Genomic DNA, 26,898 nt, shown 5'->3' with positions numbered 1-26,898 from the left:
CGAAAACAGCCTCAAGGGGCCGGTTCATCCCCAGCCCCTGGAAAGAATGACTTATTAGTCGAGGTTTGAAATGACTTATTAGTCGAGGTTTGAAATGACTTATTAGTCGAGGTTTGACCACTGCCTGATCAAAAGTTTATTCTTTTCAGGGCTGGTCATTTCGTATGTGATTTTTGGAATTAGGTAAAAGAAGTAGAGGGTGTAAAAGTACCCCACGATCGGCCTGTCATCATGAACGAGTACACGTATGAAGACCCAAACTAATAACTAGATCGCGCTGTCTCAATCTAGTCGGGTGGGTGACATAACTAAATGTTTGATGGACGGATAATCGACTAGCCTCAACAGAACGGTAAGTTATCATACGGCTACTGATCGAGCTGTCGCATCTACACGAGACAAGTTCAACTGGCTGATAACGAGGATGAGTTCAGCCATTCGTTCTTAACAGCCAAAATTTGCCGCCATAGGTCTGGGGCGCTTGCATTACTTGGTAGTAGCCTATGCGCATAAATGAGCTGAAAGGCCAATGTTGCGCCTACTTGCACAGCTCTAGTGAGACCATGTATTGGCTCAAAACCGCGCTTTCGATTGTTGCTTAACCGCCCCGTAGATGATGAGCGAATCGCTACAGCGTTGAGGGAGCTCTAGGCGACGCGGTACTCTCCGTTCTTTGGTCCCCTTATTCGAGCGTCAGTACTCCGTAGCACGGCAGGATACGAATGCCGGACCGCGAGGCTCGTGATACCGACGGGCGGATGCGAATGGGACAGGCGGCTGTTTGTAGCTCGAGCGTTGCAGGGTTGTCACGGCATGTGCGGCGTACTTTTGAGTCCTTCTGTGCTGCGCTGCCAACTGCGCTCGCTGGTGAGTCAGCTGCTGGCCTGTGGGTTGTGTTGTGTTGCTGGCGACTGTTGACTGGGGCCATCTCGCTCCAACTTCCAGGTTGCTGGCTGCTGTGGAAATTAGCCACCCGAAAGCGGAAAGCCTGCACGCTTCTGCGCGGTCGGCTGTTTGCAGCGCCCAGGGCCATTGTCTCATCGCTTTCAATTGCCCATGACGTTTGGCTATGGGGCGGGGGTCTTTGACAGGGCCTGCCGCCATTGTAATACTTTCTTTATACGGTATCTGCACCTTCCCAGGGCGTATCCCGATGCTGCAGACAATCGATTTTTCTTCGCATTGGGCTTGCCCCTCCGCTACCTAATATCACCAGGCCTTGTGGAGTTGCAGCCCAGCACCACCATTCTCCACTTGGCTGGCACCTTGTGCGTCATCTGTCGAAGAAAAGGCAGGTAGTGAACAGTGTGTAGCTTCGCCAATTTTTCCAGTGCCTTCTAGCAAAATGAATGGAATTGTCGCGCCGGAAACTTGTTCAGCTTGCTTAGAGCTTCGGGCGGAGAGTTAAGACCTAACGGCGCAGCTGGTGTCCTGCGAATCCCTGTGCTACAATTCGCTGTTGCGATTGCAATTGAGACTGTTTCCGAGTTGTCCCCAGTGTAAAAAGCCCAGCTGCAATGCTCGACACCACTGCATCCAGATCCAGTGCCGCCAACAACGCATGTTTCACTCCCAGCACAACGTGACGTACAAGGTATTCATCTCAGGTATTGAATGCTCCCCCTGCGTCTGCCGTCCATTACACAACAGCACATACCCCTCCTTGATAGCTCAAGTGAGCCGCAAGTTACATGGGCGGCAGCTTGCACCACATCCATGCTCCATCACATCCGAAGACGTCAGCCACATAATTTCTCTGCTCTTCGTACGCCGAATGCTCTCCTAGCTGCCCTCTCCCCCTCTTTAACTGGTTGACTGGCCCCAGAGCTGCGAGCACTTTGGACAACCTAGCACCACCCACGCCACTCAATTCTTCCAAGCTCAAAGCCCTTTTCCCAAGCCCTCTTCGCACCTCTGCGATTTTCCTTTTCCTTCCATATCCCTCCACCAAGTTAGCCCTTTTTGCCCTTTTTAAGAGAAACCGATACCCCGATTCCACATTTTTGGTAATATCCACCATGGGCAGCTACACTTTCAAGTGGTAAGTTCTTTTTGCGCCTCTATTGCCCCTTGTACCACACTCTGTGCCCTGTCAGTCCCAGTCAGCCCGCACGCCAAATTCCTCCCACCCAACCGCATTCCGTTTGCACAGTTCAACCCCAGAGATATTCTTCCTCGTGGGCTTTCCAATTTCAATCTCGATTACTCTGTCGCTTCATTTTTCTAATCATTACCTCTTCTGTACCGTACCAGGGAACACCCCGCCGAAGAAGTCTACGTTACTGGTACGTTCGACAACTGGACCAAAAGTATCAAGCTCGACAAGCGAGGCGACATCTTCGAAAAGACTGTCCCGCTTAAAATCCCATCCGACAAGGTCTACTATAAGGTTAGTCAAAAATACCGACACGTCAATCGATTCAATGCTGCGTCGCGCGCCTCCTGTCGATGCCGATTTGTCCTGCGTCCAGGCTTGGAGCTGTCAGCGCCCCGCGCGCAAACCATCATGCAACCCCAGATTGCGCCACCCGCATCACAATCTCGCCGAGCAAGCTCATTGCCATCGGGACTGCGCCAATTTCATGCACTTCTTGGGTTCACTGAAATCTAGCGCCAGGCGCATTGCCAATCAGTCATGCGCGAGACGGAACGGCCACCCAACGCCGCCAATGCGACCACTCGAGCGAGCTGTCCGGAGCGTCGCCATTGCGCATTGTATCATTGTGTACTGCGCCGAATATCTTTCGCTAATGCCACTGCCTTGCATAGTTTGTTGTCGACAATAATTGGACCATCAACGAATCATCTCCTAAGGAGGCTGACGAGGAGGGCAACGTGAACAACTTCGTTACTTCAGAAGTCATTGCTGCTTCAGCCCTTTCCACCAACATCATCAATACCGTCGGGCCAGGATCCACCACCGCTACAATGGCCAGCCAACAGCCCCTTGAGAAGGATAAGCTTGTAGGTATTAACCCTCTTCCTGCCTCGGAGACCGGAGTCAACCCCATCAACTTGAAACCTGGCGAAAAGGTTCCTCAGGAGCTCACTGCCGGCGATATCCACAAGCATGTCAAGCTGGACAAAGAGTCATACGAGAAGAGTGACTCTCTTGTCGGAATTACCAACCCGGCTGATGTACCTGCCGCCAGCGCCAACCTCATTCCCGAATCAGGCTTACCAATGCCCCAGAACGCGACAATCAACACGGTGGCCCCTGGCGCTACTACTGCTACTCTAGCTGGTCAGGTTCCCTTGGAGTCCAAGCCTACGGCAATTAACACGGTGGCCCCTGGCGCTACTACTGCCATTCTAGCTGGTCAGGTTCCCCTGGAGTCCAAAGCTACCGAGTCTACCTCTGGCGCCGAGGACAAGAAGAAGAACAAGAACAAGAAGAAGAACGAGAAGAAGAAGCAGAAGAAGGCCGCCGCGGCCGCTGCTAACGGCAATGGCCATGACAACGGCAACGGCAACGGCAATGCCACTACTACAGATGCCGACGACGACCAGAGCGACGCCGCCGAACAACCAAAGGGCGAACACAGTGCCGCCGCCACTGCTGCTACTGTCGGTGGCAGTGTTGCCGCCGTTGCCGCCGCCGTTGCCGCTGGTGCTGCTGTTGCTGCTAGCAAGGTCAGCCAGCAGGCGGCTCCCACTCTAGACGCAGCCAAGTCTGCTGCCACCGAGGCCATCAACAAGAACCTGCCCGATTCCGCCAAGGAAAAGCTCCCTGAGCAGGCCAAGGAGCTGCTTGGCCTGCAGGAGACTGCCAAGGGCGTGCCCCCCGAGGTCAAGGAGTCGATCCAGGAGGCTGGCAAGAGTCCCGAGGCTGCTGCGAACGCGGCTGCTGTTGCAGAGGAGAAGGCTGTTGAGTCTGAGCTCCTCAAGGAGGTCCAGCCTGTTCCTGCGGCCGCTGTGGCCACGGCCAAGGAGCCGCTTGTCCAGCAGGAGACTGCCAAGAATGTGCCCGCCGAGGTTAAGGAGTCAATCCAGGAGGCTGGAAAGAGTCCCGAGGCTGCTGCGAACGCAGCTGCTGTTGCAGAGAAGAAGGCCGTTGAGTCTGAGCTCCTCAAGGAGGTCCAGCCTGCTCCCCCGACCGAAGCTCCCAAAGCTGAGGACAGGTCCGCCGTGGCTGCTGTCGGTCAGGCTACCGAGAAGCCTGCTGAGACCATCAAGGCCCCTGCCCTCGCCCCCATAGCCCCTGTCCTAGCTCCCATCACTGCTCACCAAGCTGGACCTGCTGAGAACGGCGCTGCCAAAGCCGCAGGGGGATCCTCCATCCCCAAGCCGACTGAGCCTAAGCCAAATGAGACCAAAGTCACTGTGTCGAAGCCGGTGACCCTCACTCCTGCTCCGCAGACTACTGAAACCAAAGCTATCGATGCCACTCTCGACCAGTCCTCCGAGACTAAGTCTGCAGAGCGCGCTATCCCCCAAGTTGCAGAGGTTCCCAAACCCGCCGAGACGATTCCGACCATCTCTAAGCCCGTTGAAACCAAACCCGTTGAAACCAAGCCCACCGAGACCAAGCCTGCCGAGACCAAGCCTCCTGCACAGTCAGCCACGACTACCGAGCCCGCTGCCAACGGCTCTGGCCTGAAGTCTACCGTTGCCACTGCCACGGATAAGACCCAGAACACTGCTCGCAATGTCGACAAGAAGAAGAGCCGTCTAAGCACCTTCCTCAGCAAGATCAAGGGCAAGCTGTCGGACAAGAACTAGAGGCGTGTCGGTATACATTAGCCTACGTTGTGTTGGACATGTGCGAAAGATGTTGTTGTTTTTTTTTTTTGGAATTGTTCAGAACTTTAATATTCCTATGTCAAATGATTCCCCATGGCTGCGACAGTATCAAATCTGTACAATATATCTAGGTAATACATGATATGTTAGCAATGCTTATCTAGATGTTTTCTAATGCACAAAAGCGTGGGCTTCGCCCCATAAGATCAAAATGTAGCATACTGGCATGGTTGTGAAAATTTCGCCACCTTCCCCAACAATTCAGTGCTAAATTTACAAAGGCTTCCAAATCATCCGCATCTCTCATGTCCGTACGGTGGGGACAAATGTTTTGTAAGAAGTGATGCAGTGCACGTGACGAACTGCTCTGGCCTGCCCCGCAAGTGAGTCAAGGAGCAACCAGGAACTGGAGATACTTCGATACGGGCTTCGTCCCAGCGTGATCCCATCGGATCTCCATCGCTAGTGGTCATAAGCATGATTATGAGACCCATACTCTTTGAAAATAACATCTTACTTCCGGAAACCAATCCTACAACCTGCCTCTGCGTCCCAGAGTTGCCGCGATCGGGCTCGCCAAAAGTAGCAGTTCGATAACACAGCGAATCGCCGCGACCTGAAGCCAAGTGACGACTGATTGGAGGCTTCTCATCCCTTCAACGCGAAGTCCTCGTCTGATATCGAACTCTCGATTCGAATTATCATGAATCTGTCGAATGCCAACTCGGGCAAGTCCCTTCCAGTCGCCTCGAACTATCCTACTCAAGCAACTCCCGATCGCCCCGCTCCGGCTCCCGAGTACTCGCGTCGCCCAGGGCCGTCCTCATCAGCTACCGACACGGCGCAGTCCACACCACGAAGGGGGCAAGGATCCCGAAAACAGCACAGAAATCAGAGGCGCCCGGGCATGGGGGACAATATGGGCCACTCTTCGTTGGACAGGGACGACGCGTTCGCCGAGATGCGCGCCGTTCGCAATCCTTCCAGCCGTCGAGGCCAGACCTCGATCACGCATTTACTCAACTATACAGCGCCTCGTCCTGTTCAACACCACAGCTTCCATCCTCGCCCCCATCGTCGTCATCCGAACTCTGGTCTCGGCTCAGGCTATCATGCTGTTGACAAGGCGCGATATGTTCATGCCAACTATCGCTTCGTTGTCCGACCAGAGGTGTCGTATAATGGTCAGGCTGCTGATGCTGATCTGTATATTGACTGGGCACATGTTCTTCAAGTGATCGCTTCATCGGAATCACAATCTGCTTCGTGCCCAATATGCCTCTCGGAACCTGTGGCTCCTCGCATGGCTCGATGTGGCCACATCTTCTGCTTACCATGTTTAATTCGCTTCATGGTGACGACTGCGACAGAGGAAGAAGCCAAGTCTAGCAAACCTGCAAAGTGGAAGAAATGTCCTCTTTGCGAAGACAGCGTATACATTCAGGAGGTCCGATCTGTGCGATTCTATTCCGGACAAGAGAGCTCCCTGCCACGACCTGGAGACGACGTTGTGCTTCGGCTTATGGCACGAAAGGCGACGTCGACGCTGGCGCTTCCTAGGGAAGGAGGCGCCGAAGCCATCAATTCCAGCGACGATGTGCCCTGGCATTTCGCTGCCAATGTTCTGGACTACGCCCGAATCATGAAAGGAACAAAAGAATATATGACCGAACAGTACGAGGAGGAAGTTGTTGCCCTCCTGAAACAGGAAAAAGAAGACAAAGATCTTTTTGGTCAAGACGGGGCCTGGACACAACGTGCTGTAAAAGTTGTCAGATCTTTGCAGGAACGTATCGATGATTTGATCAACGTAGCTGCGGCAACGTCGGCAATGAATCGAATTTCGGGAAAACCAATGTCAGACTCGGACTTTTACTTTTACAGCTCTCCCCCACATCTCTATCTCTCCCCTTTGGACATTCGCATTCTCAAGACCAAGTATGGGTCCTTCTCCTCCTTCCCGTCCTCGCTACTCCCGACTGTCGAGCATATTGTGACGGGCAACGTGGTTGACGATGCTTTACGAAAGCGAGCGAAGTACTTGGGTCACCTTCCTCACGGGTGTGTCATTAGCTTCTTGGAGTGCGATTGGACTGATATTGTTCCGGAAGAAACCCTTTCAGCTTTTGCCTCCGATATCGCCAAGCGTCGCAAGCGCAACAGGGACAAGGATGTACAAGAAGAACGTCAGCGCATCAATGCCGAGCAGATAGAGGCCGCTGCTTTGCACATTTCTGCCGGCATTTCTATACGACGCCAAGGCATAGAAGAAGACAGGCTACCACTCATGGATATGTCAGAATTTCAGCCTCTAAATGGCGCATCGAGCACCACGCCACCGGAAGATCGAATTGGCTTTAACACACTAGCATCCATGTCCACGAGTCCGACTGGGGAGCGAACAGTATGGGGCACTGCCGCAGTCCCTGCTTCCCCAGAAATTGGCGCCACGCATGTTGAATCTAGAGACGACGGATGGCTTGATGAAGCCGAGCTTCTTTCCAATGCCGAGCTCTCCATGCACCTAGATTCTATCCACATTGCAGAGCAAGAGCGAGAGGCAGCAAGGCAGCCTGAGAACGGCAGCTCCGCGAGAGGTGGTAAGAAGAAGAAGAAACAGAGGATCACATTAATGAGTACCGGTGGCCACAGAGGCTTCTAGAGTCGCGAAACACTTGATTTTTTCCACGGAGTCGGGATTTGGCATAGTTGGAGTTCATTTCTGGTATTATCCATAGCCTTTATTTTTACATACAGAAGCGTACAGCGCGAAATCACCACATAGGTAGGTATATTCAGCGCATAGACCTTCATTCAGTTGATTTGGTTTCGATTCCTGCTTCTGGATTTGTGTGTATTTCCTGTTAATTTTAAGAATATTTGACGTGGAAGGTGTAGTTGGTGTCGCTGGGCGGGCCATCGGCGTTTATGGCGCCGACTAATAGTGGGGAGGTCCCTCAACCTCTAAATTTTTTTGCCGTGGGCAGTCCAGTCCGGTCTTCACCACGCAATTTTTACAGAGCATGGCTGCCGACAGCTCGTCTTCACTGACCTCGACGTCGCACACATTAACGGCCGGATCAAACATGGCAGCGGATTCATCTCCCTCCAAAGGAGCTGCCCTGGCTTTGTTGCAAAACTTGCGGCGCGGGAACCGCCATGTCTTCCTGCAACCGACAACCGAACTACCTACCGAATCACTCAACCTGGTGCGAGACACATTGGAAGCCTTCGCCACGCAAGTCGGCGAGGAGCAGGAGCGCCGGTTGAAGGAATCAAGGAAACGAAAACGCGGCGGCGAAAAGGAGGACATTCTGAAGCTTCGAAAAATCTACGTTGATGGCTTCCAAACAAACCAGGTCTGGCAGCAGGCCAAGAAAGTTATCGGTGGCGTCCTGGAGTTTTCCGAGTCTCTTCTTGACGAGATGGAGGAGAGAAATGAGATTACTCTGATCAATGGTCACGATACTGGAGAGGACGATGATGCGAGCAATCTGAGCGCCGAGTCTGTAGAAGAGGACGAAGCGGACGAAGACTCTGAGAATTCCGGCTCTGACGAGGAGCTTGAGGATATTGAGGATCCAGAAAATTTTGGCCAGCTCTCCGATACTGGTGCAGAGGAGCTTGGCGAACAGGAAATTGATGAGAATGCTGAGGAAGAAGAAGATCATGATGAAGATAATAGCGAGGATGGCGAGTCCTTCGTTGAAGATCCCGATGGTCTCAATGATGGGTTCTTCTCCCTCGACGACTTCAACAAGCAGACTCAATGGTTCGAGGAGCAAGATACCCGTGGCGATCCGAATACAGACATGGCCAGCGACGATGAAGAAGTAGACTGGACTACAGACCCCAACGCACCGGCCCAAAGTTCCAAAGTCTCAACGAGTAGAAAGACCAGGGAGGCAGACGACGAAATGGCAGATGAAGATGCGGACGAGGATGAGGACGATGGTCCTACTTTTGGTGACATGGCCTTGGATGCGCCGGAAGGTGATAGTGATGACGAGGCGGCGGCATATGAAGACGGCTTCGAAGACGCTGAGAATAACGCCAACGACATTTTCTATAAGGACTTCTTCGCGCCACCATCGCGCAAGAGAGACGCGAAGAAGCCAAGGAAGTCAACCCCCAAGGCTCAAGAGCCTACAGAGCAAGACGTAGAGCGCGCCATGGCCGATGTTCGCCGTGACCTCTTCGATGATGAATCAGAAATGGACGACTCCGAGGATGCCCTTTCGGATGCTTCCGCCGGTGACCCGAAGTCTCGCCGATCAGCGCACGAGCGCAGACAAGCCAAGCTGGCCGAAGAGATTCGAAAACTCGAAGCCGCCTCCGTTGCCAAGCGCGAATGGACTTTGTCAGGCGAAGCCAAGGCAGTGGATCGCCCAACCAACTCGCTCCTTGAACAAGACCTCGACTTCGAATACATTGGCAAGCCGGTGCCCGTCATCACACCCGAAATTACTGAGAGCATAGACGAGCTTATCAAACGCCGTATCCTCTCACAAGAATTCGATGAAGTCCTTAAGCGCCGCCCCGAGACAGAGACCGTCCCCTCAGGGACACGCCGCGGCCTCGTGGACGTCAAGGATAGCAAGTCGGACAAGAGCCTGGCCCAAATTTACGAAGAAGAGCACGTGAAAAATGCGGATCCCGATAACTACGTCAGCCAGTCTGATGAAAAGCTTCAACGCGAGGAAAAAGAGGTAGAAAGCATGTGGAAGGAGGTCTCCGCCAAGCTCGACGCCCTCAGCAGCTGGCACTACAAGCCCAAGCCTACGGCTGCCTTACTCTCCGTCGTGGCCGACGTGGCAACCATTGCCATGGAAGACGCGCAGCCGGCGACGGCGCAAGGCGTGGCCGGCGCGAGCAGCCGCATGGCGCCGCAGGAGGTGTACAAGGCCGGCGCGGACACAGCCGCCAAGGGCGAGGTGGTGTCCAAGAGCGGACTGCCCGTGGCGCGAGAAGAAATGTCGCGCGAGGACAAGGCCCGCCGCCGGCGGCAACACAAGGAGCGTGTGCGCAAGGCTGGCAACGGCGGCGCTGGTGGCTCGCGGGCGGGCACGAGCAAAAAGGCGCAGACCATCGCCGACCTCAAAAAGGGCGGCGTCAAGGTCATCAACCGCAAGGGCGAGATCACCGACGTCGACGGCAAGAAGATCAAGGCGGCCAAGACTATGTCGAGCGGCAGCTTCAAGCTGTAAAGAGAATGCTGCTAAAGCAGCAGCTACAGAGGATGTTCTGTTCTGCAAGTATAATATCGCGCGGCGGGTGGCGGCCACTTTTGCTGGGGTATACCATGTGTTGGCTAGCGGCTGTAAGTTTGCATTGACCAGGGAAGGGAAAAGCGATGCGGATTCTATTCACTTCTATTCTACCATGTTTGGGTCTTGTTTCTCATAACTGGTGTTCGGGGTATACATGTCAACTTTTTTATACGTTTAAACTGCAATGACGATACATACATGCGCTATACGCTTAGATGGTAAAGGTGTGAATTGTTAGATTTGATGTCAATATGGCAAAAAGAGCGCCTACAAAACCTATTGTAGCACAATCCTGGTCTTTGTAGATTCGAGAAGGGAGAGAAATCTAGCCGGATACTCATCAACCAATCTCATTCCGCCGTCCAGACGCCGCAAACTCCAAAGTCGAAAAAGAAACCCCCCCGCCGGTCCCCGTCTGGCACTATTACAGCGCAAACCCTAAAGAGATGAAACCAAGGCGCGCGCCATCTGTTTACACTGCTCGGCCGCCATTTTACGCCTCCTCTTCGACGCGGGCCTTCTTGGGGGACTCGGCTCCAGTCTCAACAGGTTCATCCTCAGCCTTGCGCTTGCCATTGGTAGAGGAGGGCGCGGCCTCGGGCTTGGCCTTCCTGCGGACCATGCTGGTAAGGTCGACGGCGCCCTTGGTGGCCTCGGCGACACGGGCTTCCGTCTGCTCGGGGGTCTCGCCGAGCACGGCGCCAAACAGGCCGCCAAGAACATTGGCCTCGGTGGCACCCAAAAGTTCTTGGGGGTCGACGGGGTTTTTGCGGAGATCAACCAGCTGATGTCGAGGTTAGCATCACAGTTCAGGTGAAAAACTACATGGGAGGGGGGAGTTACTCTTTGCTCCATGTCGCCAATGAGCTCCTTCATTTCGGTAATATCCTTGCGCATCATGTCGTTGTCGGTGGGAGAAGCAGAGGTGGCCATCTCCACCTCCTTGCCTTGCAGCTTGAGTCGAAAGCTTTGAATAGCCAAGTCCATCTCCTTGACAGCCTCGTCGCGAAGATCCTGATCAATCTCCTCGCGCTTGTTGTTGGTGCCGTCATCACCAGAGCTAGTAATGGATGCGAATTCGAGCGCAAGGGAGAGCTTATAGTGAGCTTCAGCAATGATTTCGGATTCGACGGGGAAGAGCTCGAGCTTGTACTGGAGCGATACGCGACCATCTTCGATAGCATTGGGGTAGCTGTTTCAATCAGTCGATTGTCGCACTAACAATGGGGTTTTTACATACCGTTCGTTCTCTAGCGAGATTTCGGCAAGCGCATCGTGTGTGTCAGCAAGGCGTTCCTTGACATGACGCTCAGCAGGAGACAGCTCGCCAGTAGTCTCCTTGCCCTTTGAGTTGTCGGCGGCAGCTTGCTCGAGGTGAGCAAGCTGCTTCATGTAGCATACGCGAGCGAGGTCGAGAATCTCAAATGCAGTGGCGAGGTCATCGTCCTCTTCTTCGGGTTCGTCGCCGCCCTGTCAAGACATAAATCAATTACATGCGACTTCATTTTGCCATTATGCTCAAGCCAAACGTACCTCTACATCTGAGTCGTCCGAGTCGACAAAGTTCTCGTCTCCGGTGAATTGGAACAAAGGCTTCTTCTCCGGTGCCTCGGCTGGAGTCTCTGTTGCTGTCTCGTCCACGGTGGAGAGCTTCGATGAAGAGGCCTTCGGCGCGGTGCCGCCGTTTGCCTTGGTCTTCTTGGATTCTCCAGCCGCGTGTCCGCCCAAAACGTCGCTCTTGCTCTGGCCGACTCGGAACAAGCTGCGCCCATAGTGGAACAGAATTTCAGCATTTTCGGGAGCAAGCTCGCCATTCAAGTCAGCCTGTAGGTTACTGGCACGCGAGAAGACCTCCGCGGCCTCCTCGTAGTGCTTGTGCGCGTATAGGGCACTGCCCTTTGCAGACAAATCGGCCAGGGTGACCTTTTTGGATTTTTCGTCCTCTTCGCCAGCTTCGGGTTGTTCATTCGATGGCATATCATCGGCGGGCTCATCGGCGGCCGGAGCTTCGACCGCAGCGGCTTCAGTCGCAACCACACCCTCAACGGGCGCAGAAGGCTCCTCGGTCGGTCGCGTTTGCTCTATGGCGTCGGACATTGTGGTTTGGACGAGTAGGGTTGGATTGAGTACGCGTGTTCAGTTGCGATGTGTTGACCCAGTGAATGGGTGACTGGGTTGGAGCGCGCCGGTTTTATTCTGCACGAGACAGGTCCTAGCTGAAGTGGGCGCGAGTCGCGAAGGAGTTCAGTTGCGCCAAGTATTAATGGACTGACACGAACCTTTGGCGTTCGGGGATCAGGTAAGATCCGCGTCGTCTATTGGCTGTCTGTACATTAGTATGGGGCTGACTTATGGGGCTGAAACAAGCTAGCCTCAACCGTCCTCTTCCTGTCCTTTGTCAGGTCAGCATAGACAAACCTGATAACTGAGTTCAACAGCATCAAGAATCTACCAAATCCGGTCCAAGAATGCAGGAACTAACAAGATCAAAGCGTGGAAAATCTACCTATACATTGGAAGCCGTAGAAAATGTCGTGTGCACGTGAGATGATCAATCTTCGCTCCTTTGAATTGACTCCTACAGGGTAGCGAGGAACTCCTCACCGTTCAACAAGTCCAAACGCCTGGTTGCTTGAATATAAGCATAGTATCAGATACGTCACAATATCGGAGACGAGGATTCTGCGATAGGATTCACCATTTTATCCGTCTAAGCGCGACATGGCCATCAGCGAGTGCTGAATAGGGCAGAGTAGCCGGGAACTCATCAAAATGCGTCAACGCATTGTCGTCCCGGTGACATTGTAGTAAAATTCTGGCTTTGATACAAAATAAGAGGCACTGACCGAAAGAAAGAACCCGTATTTAAACAAAATACAGGAAATGGTCTCACTGGACCGAAGACGGCCTCTACGCTTTTTATCGGCAAACCTCGCCGATGATTTAGATTCATATGGGGAAGGGTAAATAGAAGCCGATTCAACTACCCCCCCCCCAATGTCTCTCTCGAGCAGACGTAGTAGAATTATTTGCCTGAGGGAAAGGTAGAATACTGCATCCAAAACACCGGTCACTAAAATCCCACAAATCACGCGATAGCACCAAGGCCATGCAGGTCTCGACGAGTACGACGCCGGACAACCTAGCCACAGCACCGAGACCCTTAAGGAACTCCAGCTCAGTCTTGAGCTATCAGCTGACGCGTATGAGCCTGGTGCAGCTGGGATAGAGCATTACACTATATACTCGAGGTATACTAGTACCCACGGGGGGACAATGACTGGTACCGACGCTCGTCCTCAAGCTACTCAAGCGGGAAGTGCAATAATGCGAACACTAGATACCTGCAATTCAGTCCTCGACAACACGCAAAACGTAGACAAGCAGATTGTGAGGATGACCAATTTCGAAATAGTCTATTTGGGTGCCAGCTTACGCCTTTGATATTTGGGTACCAGCTTACGCCTTTGAGGACGTCGCCCGCCGGAGTTTATATCACTCAATGAAAAAAATACCCCGACTATCTGAGCTTGGTATGAACTATCGGGATAGAGGAGATCCGAATTGCTATGACTCGGACGCCAAACCGGTTGTACCGGCTAGGTTGCCGGCCCGCTCCGTAGGGTTACTCTCGGCAGAGATCTAACATTTCCGCTAAGAAATTGCCAAGCCCAAGAAGCGTAAGTTTTTCTAAATCCCAACTTGAGAGATATTACTGGAAAGTTCTTCCAAGAATCAGCAAGTGCTCTGGTACCTGGCAAACCCCATGAACAAGAAAGGACAGCAGGTTGCCCATATTGCCGTGAAGTCTACTCATACTAAGCATCGTTACCTTCGAAGGGCTGACCACGAGCTACAACTACATTGGGCACATCAGCCACTGCATTTCCCTTTATGATAGCGGCAGGTATTGCCTAATCCGCTCACGGCGTGGGATGATTCGTGGAAAATGACGTTGGCGGACGCCTATCTAAACGAACAAGGGAATCTAAGGGGGCCATCAAGGCTGGAGTAGAAATTGGAGCAAGTGTTGTTTTGAGAGGTGGAGATAAGCGACAACTCTGGTCTTGAAATGCTTGTGGTAGCTATCAGCATCGTAGGATTGATAACAACGACGGAGCACTACTGCGCGTAGCCCCGGCCGTGGCCCTGAGGCATCACCAGCAGGCCGTCGTCTCTGCGCGAACTTGTACCAATCGGTTTGCCAAGATAGGTTACATAGTATTGAATTCGAGCTGTTAGCACAGCCCTGAGTCGTGGGATGTGATATAATTCTTCCGCAAGACGTGAAGAGGAAGCAGGCAGCCCATGACTGCCATATACAGAATGCCAGTTGTCAGTAAGATAGTTGCGTACTGGAGCTACCGATTGGGAGAAGTGCTCGGAAATATCAATCTGAAGAGAGAAAGATGACCAGGGCTGCGTAGCTAGGGTACCTTTCGTGGGTCTCTATCTAGCCCGGTGCTTCGAGATGATTGATTCCTGACCTGCCCCGATGTTGAAGGTCGGATTACAGCTCAACGCTCCAATTCAAGTCAGAGAAACGATTCCTACCAACGACCACGATACATACCACCGGACTAGATAAAAGAGAAGCCGAGCTATCTGGGCGGCGACGCAGAGGGTTGTTGACCGAGGATATTTAATGGTGCGGGGGCGGGGAAGCTTGTAGACAAAGCGTGGTGAGACAGACGGTGCCGTTACCAGGAACCAGGTCTGTGAATGGTGAACATGTAAGTCTCGCACGCAATCTCGGCCGTGATGTCGTAGTTCTGTGGTCTGACGAGGACTCGGGAGACGAGGAAGGGTGGATTAAGTGCAGAGGCCACCGACTTTTGCATGACCTAATGATTTCGCAAATGCACAGCTGAGATGGAATGACGCGCAAAATCATGAGAGGACTAGTCAAAGGACAAACAAGATTACAAGCGAGGAGGACTGACAGGTTAATGAAAGGACGTTTTTACACAACCTGTCATTGGCGGATAATCAAAGTGCGCCGGAAAACATTGTGCAATTATTAGTTCCCTGGAGCGAGCCTACTTGAGTGGAGAGTGGAGCCGCTGGGTTGCGACAGGTCATTGCAAGGCACGACCCTGACCTGAACTGAGGACCAAATGTGCCCGATGATCAGTGAGGCTGCCTGCCACTGACTCTCTGCTGGCCCTGTTGCGCCGTTTCCACGCTGTTCGCCCGCTATCTCAGCAATAATTACAGGTACCTGCCAACCACCCACTGCCCACATGCCGCCTTTTAATGCGCATCCCAACCCCACTACCCCAAGAGCTACCATAATCCGCCAAACGCTCCATGATTTCGTTCTCGCGTCATCTGCCTACCATTTACCTTTGCTTTCGCCGCTCTGTTCGGACTATATACCCGCCTCTGCTTGTTTCTTGGATCCATTATCTGAGCGACTCTCCAGTCGTTCTCTGTCGTGCCTTCTGCCTCTCCTCGCCCTAGCCTGTGATAGCCGATAGCGAGGGGCATTCGGCCTCTAGCTACAGCTCACCAGGAGTCCTAGATTCCTCTCAGCACCGCAACCTTCTCCGGGTATGACCCTTCACGCACCCCAATGAACGGAAATCGACCCACAAGAGGCAACAGACAGTTCTTCAACTCAACCTGTACTGGCTCCGATAGTACGGTGAAAGGGGCTCTCGCAACCTCAAATCTCACTCATCTCCCGGCACGACCGCTATCTGGAACGCTCCGTCGCATCGGTCCAGTTCTGACTTGAGACTGGGGTAGTCCGAAAACATTCGGATGATACATTCTCAGTCATAAATATCGGTTACCGCAGCCTTTAATATTGCTTGAATCAATCCGTTCCCCTACTTGCCGTCGAAACCTCGGTGACGCCAACTCGCCCAACACAGCAGTATGGCTGCTGTGCACCAGATCATCGCGAGTCCTTCGCCAAACCCAGACCCGACGACTTCCTTCGCAGATAATTCGGACTCTTTCAAAGTGGACATTGGCAACGGAAACCATGCAGAACACGCCAGTCAGAGCCCCCCGGTAATCGATAGCGGCTTCTTTGGAGATTCTCTACAGGGAGGAGACTCGCGCATAATTGCTATAATTTATGGAAAAGGACAAGAGCCAATTGTGTCCCTATTTGGAGAGGTTCTCGGCAGACCGTCAAAATTAAAATCCAACATCACCGACGTTACGACAGCAGATCAGCAGTCTGTCATTGGCATTCCCGCTGCCGCTGCGCAAAGCAACATTGCCACAAGAGATCATTCAATGGTGGTTACGATCAATGCACACCTCGTCAATCTAGGCATGCCGCCAAATCTGTACCTTTCAGAGCACTGCGACTACGAATTCCTCTACTCGGACACTCCTGATCTGCGTCGAGACCTTTGTCGATTTACTGCATTTATTTTGGGCCAAATCAACCACCATAGCGAACTCATGGCTAAGCCGAGAACGTTGTTCATCTCAACGACATTTCCCGACGTCAGAGCTGCTCTACCTAACCTTGACATCCTGACGGTTGGGTCTGATGCCGTTGAATTGCGTGTTGATCTGCTACGAGAGCCGCTAGGCGGCGGCAGCTTTGCCGCTGTTCCGAGCTTGAAGTACGTCGGAGAGCAAGTTATGCTGTTACGCCAGCGGACAGAACTGCCGATCATATTTACAACGCGCTGCACCAACGAGAATGGCAGATTCCCTATGGACAACCCGAAACTCTACCACGAATACCTGTACAGAGCCATTCAATGGGGGGTTGAGTATATCGATGTCGAACTTTGGCTGCCAGAGGACATCAGGCAAGATCTTTGGCATAAGAAGGGTAACTCGCGCATCATGTCTGCTTTTCACGACTTTTCGGGAAACTTCAAATGGCCATCAATTTATGCCCAGGAAGTTTTCGAACGGTCCATCGACTATGCTGATATCATAAAGATGATCGCCATCATTAATGACCACACGGAGAACTTTGAACTTGAATACTTCCGCTCAAAGGTGAAGACCAAGTATCCGCATGCGCCACCATTCTCCGCCGTCAACATGGGCCAAGTCGGACAGTTTTCCCGTTCGCTTAACAAAACATTCACACCTATTACACACCCACTGCTGCCGCTGATCGCTGCGCCAGGGCAGCTAAGCGCGGCAGAGATCAACTCTGCCCTTGCGCATATGGGCCATCTGCCGAAGAAGTCGTTTTATGGCATCACTAGTGTCGAATCTCGAGTGAAAGGACACAGGGCGCCATTCTACGAAAAGTGTTTCAACGAACTTGGTCTTCCCCATCAATTTGCCGTTATAGAACGTCAGCCAAACAGCGCAGCTGGACTGGAAACATTATGCAGCCAGAGATCTTTTGGCGGAGCGTACCTCGATCCCGGTCTTTCGTACAACAGCATCATGAAGCATAATCCACTGCTCGCGACTGCCAATAACGGAGAAGGGCCGATTGTGAGCGAGGCTGCACGAGTCATTGGGACCGTCGACACAATCGTGGCTAGAGTAGGCTCATTGTCACACTCTATCTCTAGGCCATCCTCTATACCCGCCAGCCCCAGACAGCAGAGCGAAGGTGCTGTTGCACTCAGCCAGGTCGACCCGAACCAAGCGACGACGCTGGTATTCGATAACGCGAGCTGGAAAGGAATTCTCAGCGCATTGACAAGGGACCTCGCACCCTCAGCATACGCAGGCCGCACGGCCATGGTACTGGCATCTTCTTCGGACGATGCGGCACCAGTCATCTTTGCCATGAAGGCGCTGAAAATTGCCAAGATCTACACCCTAGGGTTCAAAACATCTACGACACTCGCACGTAATGCGCCGCCGATTGAACAGTTTAACAGCCTCGAAAGTCTACAGCGCGCAAGATCTGGCTCGCATGAGAGTGCCGCTCCCTTCGTCATGGTATCAGCCCTTGGGCCAGCAAAAAGTAGCATTGTGAGACTACTTTTGCGCGCATTCGCGAGCAATGCCCAAAATTCCGGATCGACGAGCTGCAAGAAGGTGTTTCTAGACATGGCACATGCCGCAGACCGACAAGCGATCGAAACGGCTGAAATTGCAGAAAAGAGCGGCTTTGCAGCTTATGGGGCTGCAGACAGTGCAGCATTCACGACGGTTGAGAGTTTGCGCTTGCTCGTGGGACAGAATATACAGTACAGCTTCGTGAGGCTAGCCAGTGGCAATTAGCTGGCTACATCTTTGACAATGGGTGATGTGTGACCGCAAAACGCATTTGTGGTCCTATTGGGGACTTAAGGTTGACAATGACATATTTTACGGAGGATGATGGTTTGATATGGCGTTCAGGCTTTTACTTTACTGCCACACAAACCTACAAGTGTCCAAGTCAGAGTACTACGCGCTTTGAGGCGCAATATAATCACATTTTATAAGGGATTGAGTTACAACTCACCAAGAGTCGTTACTACGAAGGCTTTATTGGAGCGGGGTCGGCAATGTTCGGAATGAACAGCCGGACTAGGTTCTCTCTGAATACCTACGCGTGTTCTATGCATGACTGCGTGAGCATGCTGAGAGGCGTTGTTAGCTGATAGTACATCCTCTTATTTAGCCGCCCGAGAGGCAAAATCATACTTGATGAATAATGTTATATCTTATGCTTCATTCCTGTAGATGCGGTCATGGTGGCAGTTTTGTCCTGCCACCTTGGCCCCTGTCTACTATGGTGGCGAGAGAGAAGGCTGACATTCAGTTCTACAGGGGTATCGGGGCTCGGGTCTTATTAGAGCTAAGCCCTGCCAACTGCGCACCAAACTGAATTCAGGGCACTTGCAGAGCACGCCCTGGATGCAGTTGGCCTGTGGTTGAATGCAAGTTCCTGGTCACTTTGTAACTTGGGTTATGTAGTTGGCGACAGCTACAGAGGTCATAAGCAACGCGATTTCTCTGTCTGCCGAGACGAAAGTTTGAAGAATTCGATTTAGCCCTTCCACTGCTCCTTCATTTCATGTTTTTCTCCGCGATTTTCGCACCATTTACGGCCTCAATATCTACGGATAGTTATCGGTTGAGAGCTACATCATCTGGACTATGACCCGCATGCATGAATGCTCAGTGGCCAAAGCGACAGACTCCTCAAATTGCCAAAACGGACAAACGAGACAAAAGACGATTGTGCCCACATGGGACAGCCGGAAGTACGGCGGATGGTGGCGGTCGGCCAGAGCTTGTCGGGACATCCCACATCTTCGAGTGCCTAGCGGCCGCTAAAGGGGCGGCGCTTGTCGATGCACGTTCACATTTGGCTGCGCAACTGGCCGAAACGTGGCCGACACATTCCCTATTTCTGGGTGTGGGAGTCTGGCAGAGATCTTCTCCGGCGTGGCCGAGGAGGACGACCGCTTTCACACACACATTGACACCAGCAAGGACTGGTAGTGGTAGCTGGTTGCTTCTTGCACTCAACGAAGACAGACTCTCTGGTTAGGTTGACACGACGAGGCTACATATAATGAGAAAAGAGAGAGGCGAGGTACAGAATATCGTCAACCATACGAAAGACGAGCGAGACCGAAAAGCTAGAGTAGCATCGTGAACCACTTGGTGGCGCTGAACCCAGTGGTGAGACCCTCAGCGACAAGCGAACTCGGCACTTAAAATTTAGTTACAACGAGGTGGCTTCCGGTGTTGGACAGTGAAGCGCAGCTGTTTAGGGTGCGGCCAACCGCTAAGCAACGCTGACAAGAGTTCAGAACTGGAATACTGTACACCTACCTAGGAAATAATAGATTACAAATATGGCGCTTTGTGAAACTGTATTAACACTATAAATGGCCACTGATGAGGAACAGGAGGGCTCTTCAACTCCAACGAGAGCCGAAGCGCCCAGCACTGGGGCACAAGGCTAGCCTCGCACAAGAACGCCATTCCTGGCTAGCCGGCACGGCGCGACTGGAATCACCGAATCGGTTTGACCTGCAAAGGCACCCAGCGGAGTTGTGTCCTCGATTCCTTTTACATGTACCTGGCTGATGGACTCTACTATGGGGCCATCAAATAGTAGTCCCGACGCGCCAATAATCGCATTGACATGCGTTATGAGATGAATGAAGCTTATAAGGGCCTAGCACGGGAACCAAGAAATCTAGGTAGGTAGTTAGAAGACTTGGGGGCGGGGGCGGGCTCGTCGGGCCCCCGGTGATGCGCGCCGGCGATGAGCCTTGGGGTGGGTCACATATTTTGCCTGCGACTGCTCAACTTGTTGGACCGGTGCCGACCTTGTCATTTGTATGACTATTGCGACTTGCATAGAGTGCTTACAATCACATTACCAAGAGCACATACCAATGCATGCATGTATCGGGCTTAACGGAGTTGCTCAGAGGGCAGTTCGTGAAAGGCGCGCTCCAGTGGATCGCTGCCGAGAGTTGAGTCCAGAGCAAGGGGAGAAAACCACAGGGGTGTGCTCCTAACAAGCCACAGCGTGGGGTCCGGGTGGCTGGCTGCTGACAGTGCGGGCGGGCTTTGCCCAGGAAGACTCCAGAATCGGGTACGAGGCTGACCAGTCCTCATCGTCATTGTTTTTGCAAATTCCGCATCTGAGGCAAGATGAGCGTTAAATTGGTCTCGATTCCGCACACCTTGTTCTTGCTTGATAATTATAGCACCTCGAGAGCAGGCTAGTTACATTAATTTCGACAGGTTGGGAAAGGCAGCGCATCCGAAAACTATGGGATATTAGAACCTACACTGGCGCATAGCTCCAAAGAGGCAGGCAAGGTAAAAGACCACGTAGCTTTGCGTTAAGAAAAGACTCGTCTCTTCCCGTTGCCCGGCGGTAGTATCGAAAAACGGGTTGCTAACAACTGATGCAAAACTGTACATTGCGGTAGATTCCGCTGGGTTCAAGCACAAAAAGGGCCATTATAATTTAGTTTGGCTCCGCGATGTCTCGGAACATGACGAGGGCACTGAGGTTTAGCGCTTTCTTCCTGTAGCCTAGGTACTACATTAGCCCACATAGTACCAGGTAGTATGTAGCACTGGCGCTGTACTAGCCTAATCGTACAACTCGATTCCGTGGGCAAGCGACTGTTCGCAAAGAAGAGAAAATACTTGCTAAAAGCAGCAAATATGTGATATGTGAGAGCATGGGCTTCAGGATAGTTACTAGCAGCCAGCTACCTCTGGACGCCCGCCATCTCCACAACGGGCTACATAGAAGGCGCTATCTACATACCTATGTAGTTAGTTATAGCTGTGTTCTCTTTGATGGAACTTTTGCTGAAGGCATTTTCCTAGCACGTATGCCGCGCCGGTCGTCAATTGTCTACTTGGTAATTTGTACAATTTGGATACGCGAGATTGACAAGGTTGTTGATTCCAGAGCACTGCAGCTGGGTGTGTGTACAGTTACCAGCTATTTTGCGACAGGAGTTGAAGGACACGGCCAAGCCGACCCTGTCTCTGCCTCTGTGACTACATGTCACTAGAGAAATGAGGTAGGTAGGTTGTTATTTACCAGTATTCCACAGCAATGGGGGCCGCTAGCAGTTGGTCAGAGGGTGCCTACATAGGTACCAGGCAACAGGTACGTATCTTGAACGGCAGCGACATGACTTCCAAGACAGCTACTAGGTAGGTACCAGGTCAGCCATTACAGGTGCAGATTTCTTTAAAAAAATTCTCTGCGTCCAAGTAGGTAGGTAAGTAGATGTGGTACTAGAGTATTCGGTGTGATGGAACAAAACACCTTCAACTTGTCTCTGTTGGCCCACCCAGCTGCAGAGCACCTACCCTCTTCTGGGCCCTCCCCTGCGGCCTGCCTGCTTGTACCCACCTTCACCCCTCCCCCCAAAGGTAGCCCTGGCTGATGAGGCGTGGGCTTGCCGTGGCTCCTCTGGCAGCTCGACTGCTCTCTCGAATTGACCTTGTCCCATCATCGCTTTCTTATATTTTTAGCCCACTGTCGCCTCCTCGTCACCAGCTTCCCGGGTCCGGCCCAATTCTGTCCCCATTTCATCTCTCCAGCATATCCCCCGACAAATACCGCCGCGCGATTCCCTACCGGATCTCAACCCGACCTTGTCCCGGCATTCGCCTCAAGTGCCATCTATTAGTGAGGACCCTGCCGGCGCGGTCATGCCATAGCAGGACGAGGGGCGGAGATCACGCACCACCCGCACCCGCGGATGATAGACGACCATTCGTCTTCGGGCCCTCCCAGTTTCCAAGACCTGATTCTTCTCGTCTGCCATAGCTCAATCCATTTGCGACGCCATATCCGGTTCCATTGAGTGACCAGGCCTCCGTGTCAACCCCCGCACTGTCCCGCCGTACCTATCCGCCCGGTTTCAACGCATCTGTAGCTTCGGATGCTCGCCGTTGTCGGTCCCATGGCCGAGTCGCAGTTCCCTGGGCCCAACAGGGTCGCCATTCCACGGCCACAAGTCGGTATCGAGAGACTGCCTCCTCGCCGACAACCGAACGAGCCACGCGAGTCCATGAATTGTAAATCCTGTCGCAAAAGAAAGGTCAGCCCACACCCGCACCTATGCGATGCGCTGCACAAGTCACTGACATGTACCGCGCCTAGATCAAATGCAACAGACTACGACCGTCCTGTGAGGCTTGTCAGCTGTTTCAATGCCCTTGTGTATACGGTACATTAATTTCTCGACTTCATATTTTGAGCACCCACAAAAACTAACCTCGCCGTTGCGCAGATGCCGTACCGAAGAAGCGAGGGCCAAAGACCGATGTTCTAGAGGCACTGCTAAAGCGCGTCGATGGCCTCGAGGCCAAGCTCAAGGAAAAGAATGTGGAAGATGGTACAGATACGGCCGCAGAGTCGCCAGAGGCTCAAAGCGCCGAATCCGAAGAGGCAGGCCCTTCCGAAGCAAATGAGCCACCACTGAAGCGCATCGCAAGCGCCTCCGAAAAGTCCTCCTCTGGAAGCGCCGAACCAAAGTTTTCGAATCCACGACCGCCTACTTCGTAAGCGCATCCTGTCACTTATTGTGCGAGGTGTATTTAGTTTACTAAAACGGAACGTACAGCGACCAACCAGCCACCGCCAATGCTACCGTCCCGACGGAAAGTCTCATCAGCGCATACTTTGCGACAGCACATGGTAGACCTTACTTCATTGTAGACGAGTCTACTGTTCGTCAACGAATGCAACTCAGAGAATTACCACAATATCTTGTCGACGCTATGTGTGCTGCAGTGGCCAAGTATGTTGGATCCTATTATAGCTGCAACTTTTGCTGACATGATTAGATTTTCTGCTCACCCAAACGGTCACTTGGCAGCTGCTCAAATGAGTATAGATTTGGCTTTCCGAGCCCGCCGAGCTATTGACATGGACGACGTATCTGTGGAAGCAATACAAGCACTCCTTTTGATCTGCCTGACCTACATTATGACAGGCAAGGGAACCAAGGCATATATGGTGCTATGTAACGCTATTACCATGGCCCTTGGCCTTGAATTGCACAGAGAGATCGAAGCTCAAGCTCTAGTCACACACATGGAGCGCGAAACAAGACGGAGGCTATTTTGGACTTGCTACCAGCTTGATAGACTCCTATCATGTGGATCAAAGCGGCCCGGCCTGATCAGCGATGATGCTATCGTTCTTCGGCTTCCATCCTGGTCACAAAAGCCTTCCTCAGCACCGACCGAGGGAGAATTCTTTGACTGTGGCTCAAATCTGCAGTATTTCCAGGGCAGTGGAAAGAAGTCCCAGGGGAGTAGTGGGATGTTTATTGACATCTGCCGTATTCTCGGCATTACAAACAAATACCTCGCAGCTGGCGGTGTCAAGGGCGATTCACATTTTCCTTGGCACTCACTTTCAAACCTCTCCAAAATTCGACAAGACCTCGACATTTGGGCTTCCGGAACTAATAATGCCTTTGCTACCATCGAGTCTCTCTTTGGCCAGTCTGACGCCACAATTCTATTCATGAGTAAAATGCTCTACCATCTCGTCTACTGCCTGATCTACCGCCCGTTCCTCCCGATTGACCTTGCCGAGCTGTCTGGAAATGGCCAACATCAATCATGGCAGATCGAGGCGACAACCATGTGCTTTTTACATGCCAATGCCATCACGGAGCTTGCAGACCTCGCTAGACAAACTGGACGTATTCAGATGCCAGGCGTTGCTGGATACTGCATTTTCACTGCAGCGACGGTCCATGTACACGGAGCTTACTACACCAAGTCACCCAGTAACGGCGACATGACCGTGTTCCTACCTTCTTCGAGTCTATTGACCAAAGCAAAGGAAATGCTCAACGACTTGCGGTATATATGGGCTGACGTCGACCAGCACCGAGTAAATTTGGAAGGAGTGTGCATCATGCATGGGGAACTAGTTAAGGCACTAGCCTCCAACTCGATTAGGTATACACCAGGTTTCCAACTCGAGAACCATTTCGACAGATACTCGGATGTCGGAGGATCTGACAGCAATGGCCGCCGAATGGACGGTACGAGCTTCTACTTAAGAGATGTTCCAACCGAATTTATGGCCGATCCGTATGCCGCGCAAGCTTTGCGTGGCGTTCCGCAGCAGTCAACCCTGAAGCGTAAGAATAACGGACCAAGCCAAGGCCTGACAGAGATGATGCAGCTATCGCCAGATTCGGCTTCCTTCTATCCCAATCGGACTTTGTCGGGCCACCCTGGACAGACATACGATGTAAGTGCGCAAACCACAGGACAACTTCATGGACACGAAGGCCAGGGACACCACGTCAGTGCTATGCGTAGTACAATGGAAGGAAACTCGATGAATTCGGCTGGGACCAGTGCAGCAGAAATGAACGGATACTCCTTCTCACCGGCACCTATGACGACGACATCGAGCATTACTCCGCTGTCATACAACCCGACATACAACTTTAACACCTCAATGGGGATGCCCGGCGGCCAAACAATCATAGGACCTGGTATGATGTCGTACGATCCCATGTTCGGCACCATCTCTACAAATGCATATGGTAGCCCGGCTGCATGGCATGGAATCGATGCGAACGGCCAGCCGAGGAACCAGACTGGCGCCACTGTGCCCAGCCCCAGCACCAAGAGCAACCCAGGTAGCACTCAGGGCGATGAGAAGGATCCGTTTTTGACGCTCCTGGAGCAGCTCGCTGAAAACGAGCAGCGTTTCAACAATGGAACAGGGGAGCTTGACTTCTTCCTCGGTGGAACTGGCGTCGAGACATGATGAAAGACACTCGCTTTGCGCCGGTGCTTGTATGTATATTAAAAAGTATATTCTGGGTGAAATTATTCAAGAGAAGGGATATTTGACGAAGCTATTTATGCGGCGAGATATGTGCATCTGTCACGATTTTGATGCCATACTTATTGAAGATATGAATTACACATTACTACCAACCAACGATGGATAGATGGAATTGCTAAAGGAAAGAAACGCGAATTACAATTTACTGCACGCTAGGCCTCCCCGACACCTTCATTTTCTAATAGTGCGGCATGAGCCTGTTCCTCTTCCTCCGTGTCATACCCCGTGCTGCGGGCTTCTGGTGCAGTCCAGCCCGCAGCCGCTTGCACAGCTACGACGATGACGGTAAGCAACGCAGCGGCGTGCCATACACCCCGAATGGCACCGCTGTACCCGCTGATGGCGACCTGCTGCTCTTCAGCGTTAAGCTCTCCCGAGAAGACGAGCCCCGGCGCACCCAGCAACCTGGTGACGAGGCGCGTGTGTTCCGGCGTCAGGCCGTCGTCCCGGCCTCCGTGGTGACCCTCAAGGCCCGCAAAGCCTGCCGTCAGCGCCTGCCGCAGGAAGCGGAAAAAGATGCCACCGCCAATGGACGTGCCGAAGCTGCCGCCGAACCCTCGAAACGTGCCGAGCAAACTGGTGCTGACGTACTCGGTGTCCTTGTGCGACAGGTGCAGCACGTGCGCCAGGCTGTAATTGAGCGCCGCGCCCGTCGCGAGGCCGTTGAGGAACACGACGGCCACGAATAGCGGCATCGGCGCTGTCGGCGTCGCGACCAGCCCCACGAGGAACAGGCTGAGGCCAAAAACGGCCGAGACGGCGACGGTTGGTAGCCAAAAGGAGCCCGCGCGGCGAATGTGCAGCGCGCCGGCCAGGAAGCCGCCGATGGCGAAGCCCGCGTTGGTGGGTACGAGGATGGCGCCGGCGCCGGCGGGGGCCGCGCCGCGCACGGCGAGCATATAGACGGGCGTGTAAAAGAGCAGCGTCCAGCGCGCCGTCATGAGCCCGAACTGCGCGAGGCACGAGAGGAGCACGCCGCGGGAGGAGAGTACCGGGAGCGGGATGATGGGGTCGGCGGCAAGGCAGTACTCGACCACCAAGAAGGCCGCGAGGGAGATGAGGGACAGGCTGAGGCTGACAGGGTGGATGTCGGCAGCCAGGCTATAGAGGAAAACCACAATTGTGAATGTCTGGTCGTGGGTTAGGATATAGAGTCATAACGGGGAACGGAGCTAACTTGCTAGTAAAAATGCTCCAAGGTAGTCGATTCGCGCCAGCTTTTGCCTCGTGGTTCCGGGCTTATAAAGGAGATCACCACCTCCCGGCTGCATATTGCTCGGGAGACTGATAAAAGACGCCACGCCTCCAATGAGTGACGCAGGAACCTGCCACACGAAGATGGAACGCTAGCCATGAGAAACAAAACACGTCAGTTCCGCACAGCATCTGGTCGAGGCGGGGGGGGGGGCACTCACCCATCCTATCCGTGGCAGTAGCGCACCATACGCAACGGCGCCAACGGCCACGCCCGCCGTGAATCCCGCGTTGACAAGCGCAATATACAGTCCCCGGCGGCGCTTCGTCGTGAGCTCCAGGACAAAGATGACGCAGAGTCCGAGCACGCCGGCGCCGCCGGTGCCCGCGACGGCGCGCCCGACCACGAGCCCGGCAAACGACGTC

At 53.0% G+C, this 26,898-nt stretch overlaps 9 protein-coding genes across 9 annotated transcripts; 6 read left to right on the top strand and 3 right to left on the bottom strand.

The window, feature by feature from the left end:
• Window positions 1–682: 682 nt before the first annotated feature.
• Window positions 683–1,033, bottom strand: CCM_08450 (uncharacterized protein; the record flags this gene model as incomplete). The annotated part of the gene is made up of 1 exon (XM_006673588.1): window positions 683–1,033. The coding sequence occupies one exon, from the start codon at window positions 1,031–1,033 to the stop codon at window positions 683–685; it is 351 nt and encodes a 116-aa protein (XP_006673651.1).
• Window positions 1,034–2,018: 985 nt separating this feature from the next.
• Window positions 2,019–4,722, top strand: CCM_08449 (uncharacterized protein; the record flags this gene model as incomplete). The annotated part of the gene is made up of 3 exons (XM_006673587.1): window positions 2,019–2,041; window positions 2,254–2,389; window positions 2,770–4,722. 3 exons carry the CDS (start codon window positions 2,019–2,021, stop codon window positions 4,720–4,722), a joined length of 2,112 nt encoding a protein of 703 aa, XP_006673650.1.
• Window positions 4,723–5,446: 724 nt separating this feature from the next.
• Window positions 5,447–7,405, top strand: CCM_08448 (Zinc finger domain-containing protein, C3HC4 RING-type; the record flags this gene model as incomplete). The annotated part of the gene is made up of 1 exon (XM_006673586.1): window positions 5,447–7,405. One exon carries the CDS (start codon window positions 5,447–5,449, stop codon window positions 7,403–7,405), a length of 1,959 nt encoding a protein of 652 aa, XP_006673649.1.
• Window positions 7,406–7,766: 361 nt separating this feature from the next.
• On the top strand, window positions 7,767–9,950 carry CCM_08447 (U3 small nucleolar ribonucleoprotein Mpp10; the record flags this gene model as incomplete). Its single annotated transcript, XM_006673585.1, has 1 exon — window positions 7,767–9,950. One exon carries the CDS (start codon window positions 7,767–7,769, stop codon window positions 9,948–9,950), a length of 2,184 nt encoding a protein of 727 aa, XP_006673648.1.
• A 556-nt stretch (window positions 9,951–10,506) lies between these two features.
• Window positions 10,507–12,110, bottom strand: CCM_08446 (histone H1-binding protein; the record flags this gene model as incomplete). Its single annotated transcript, XM_006673584.1, has 4 exons — window positions 10,507–10,797; window positions 10,857–11,205; window positions 11,254–11,483; window positions 11,547–12,110. The coding sequence occupies 4 exons, from the start codon at window positions 12,108–12,110 to the stop codon at window positions 10,507–10,509; spliced, it is 1,434 nt and encodes a 477-aa protein (XP_006673647.1).
• Window positions 12,111–13,122: 1,012 nt separating this feature from the next.
• On the top strand, window positions 13,123–13,911 carry CCM_08445 (uncharacterized protein; the record flags this gene model as incomplete). Its single annotated transcript, XM_006673583.1, has 4 exons — window positions 13,123–13,138; window positions 13,196–13,216; window positions 13,673–13,693; window positions 13,757–13,911. 4 exons carry the CDS (start codon window positions 13,123–13,125, stop codon window positions 13,909–13,911), a joined length of 213 nt encoding a protein of 70 aa, XP_006673646.1.
• A 1,985-nt stretch (window positions 13,912–15,896) lies between these two features.
• CCM_08444 (pentafunctional AROM polypeptide) lies at window positions 15,897–18,185 on the top strand (the record flags this gene model as incomplete). The annotated part of the gene is made up of 1 exon (XM_006673582.1): window positions 15,897–18,185. One exon carries the CDS (start codon window positions 15,897–15,899, stop codon window positions 18,183–18,185), a length of 2,289 nt encoding a protein of 762 aa, XP_006673645.1.
• A 2,139-nt stretch (window positions 18,186–20,324) lies between these two features.
• Window positions 20,325–20,843, bottom strand: CCM_08443 (uncharacterized protein; the record flags this gene model as incomplete). Its single annotated transcript, XM_006673581.1, has 2 exons — window positions 20,325–20,638; window positions 20,708–20,843. The coding sequence occupies 2 exons, from the start codon at window positions 20,841–20,843 to the stop codon at window positions 20,325–20,327; spliced, it is 450 nt and encodes a 149-aa protein (XP_006673644.1).
• Window positions 20,844–22,333: 1,490 nt separating this feature from the next.
• Window positions 22,334–25,197, top strand: CCM_08442 (Fungal specific transcription factor; the record flags this gene model as incomplete). Its single annotated transcript, XM_006673580.1, has 4 exons — window positions 22,334–22,469; window positions 22,685–22,955; window positions 23,018–23,194; window positions 23,241–25,197. The coding sequence occupies 4 exons, from the start codon at window positions 22,334–22,336 to the stop codon at window positions 25,195–25,197; spliced, it is 2,541 nt and encodes an 846-aa protein (XP_006673643.1).
• Window positions 25,198–26,898: the final 1,701 nt, after the last annotated feature.

Source organism: Cordyceps militaris (assembly GCF_000225605.1).
Source record: "Cordyceps militaris CM01 unplaced genomic scaffold CCM_S00007, whole genome shotgun sequence".
Taxonomy (NCBI): Eukaryota; Fungi; Ascomycota; class Sordariomycetes; order Hypocreales; family Cordycipitaceae; genus Cordyceps; species Cordyceps militaris.
This window is presented reverse-complemented; position numbering and strand designations above follow the sequence as displayed.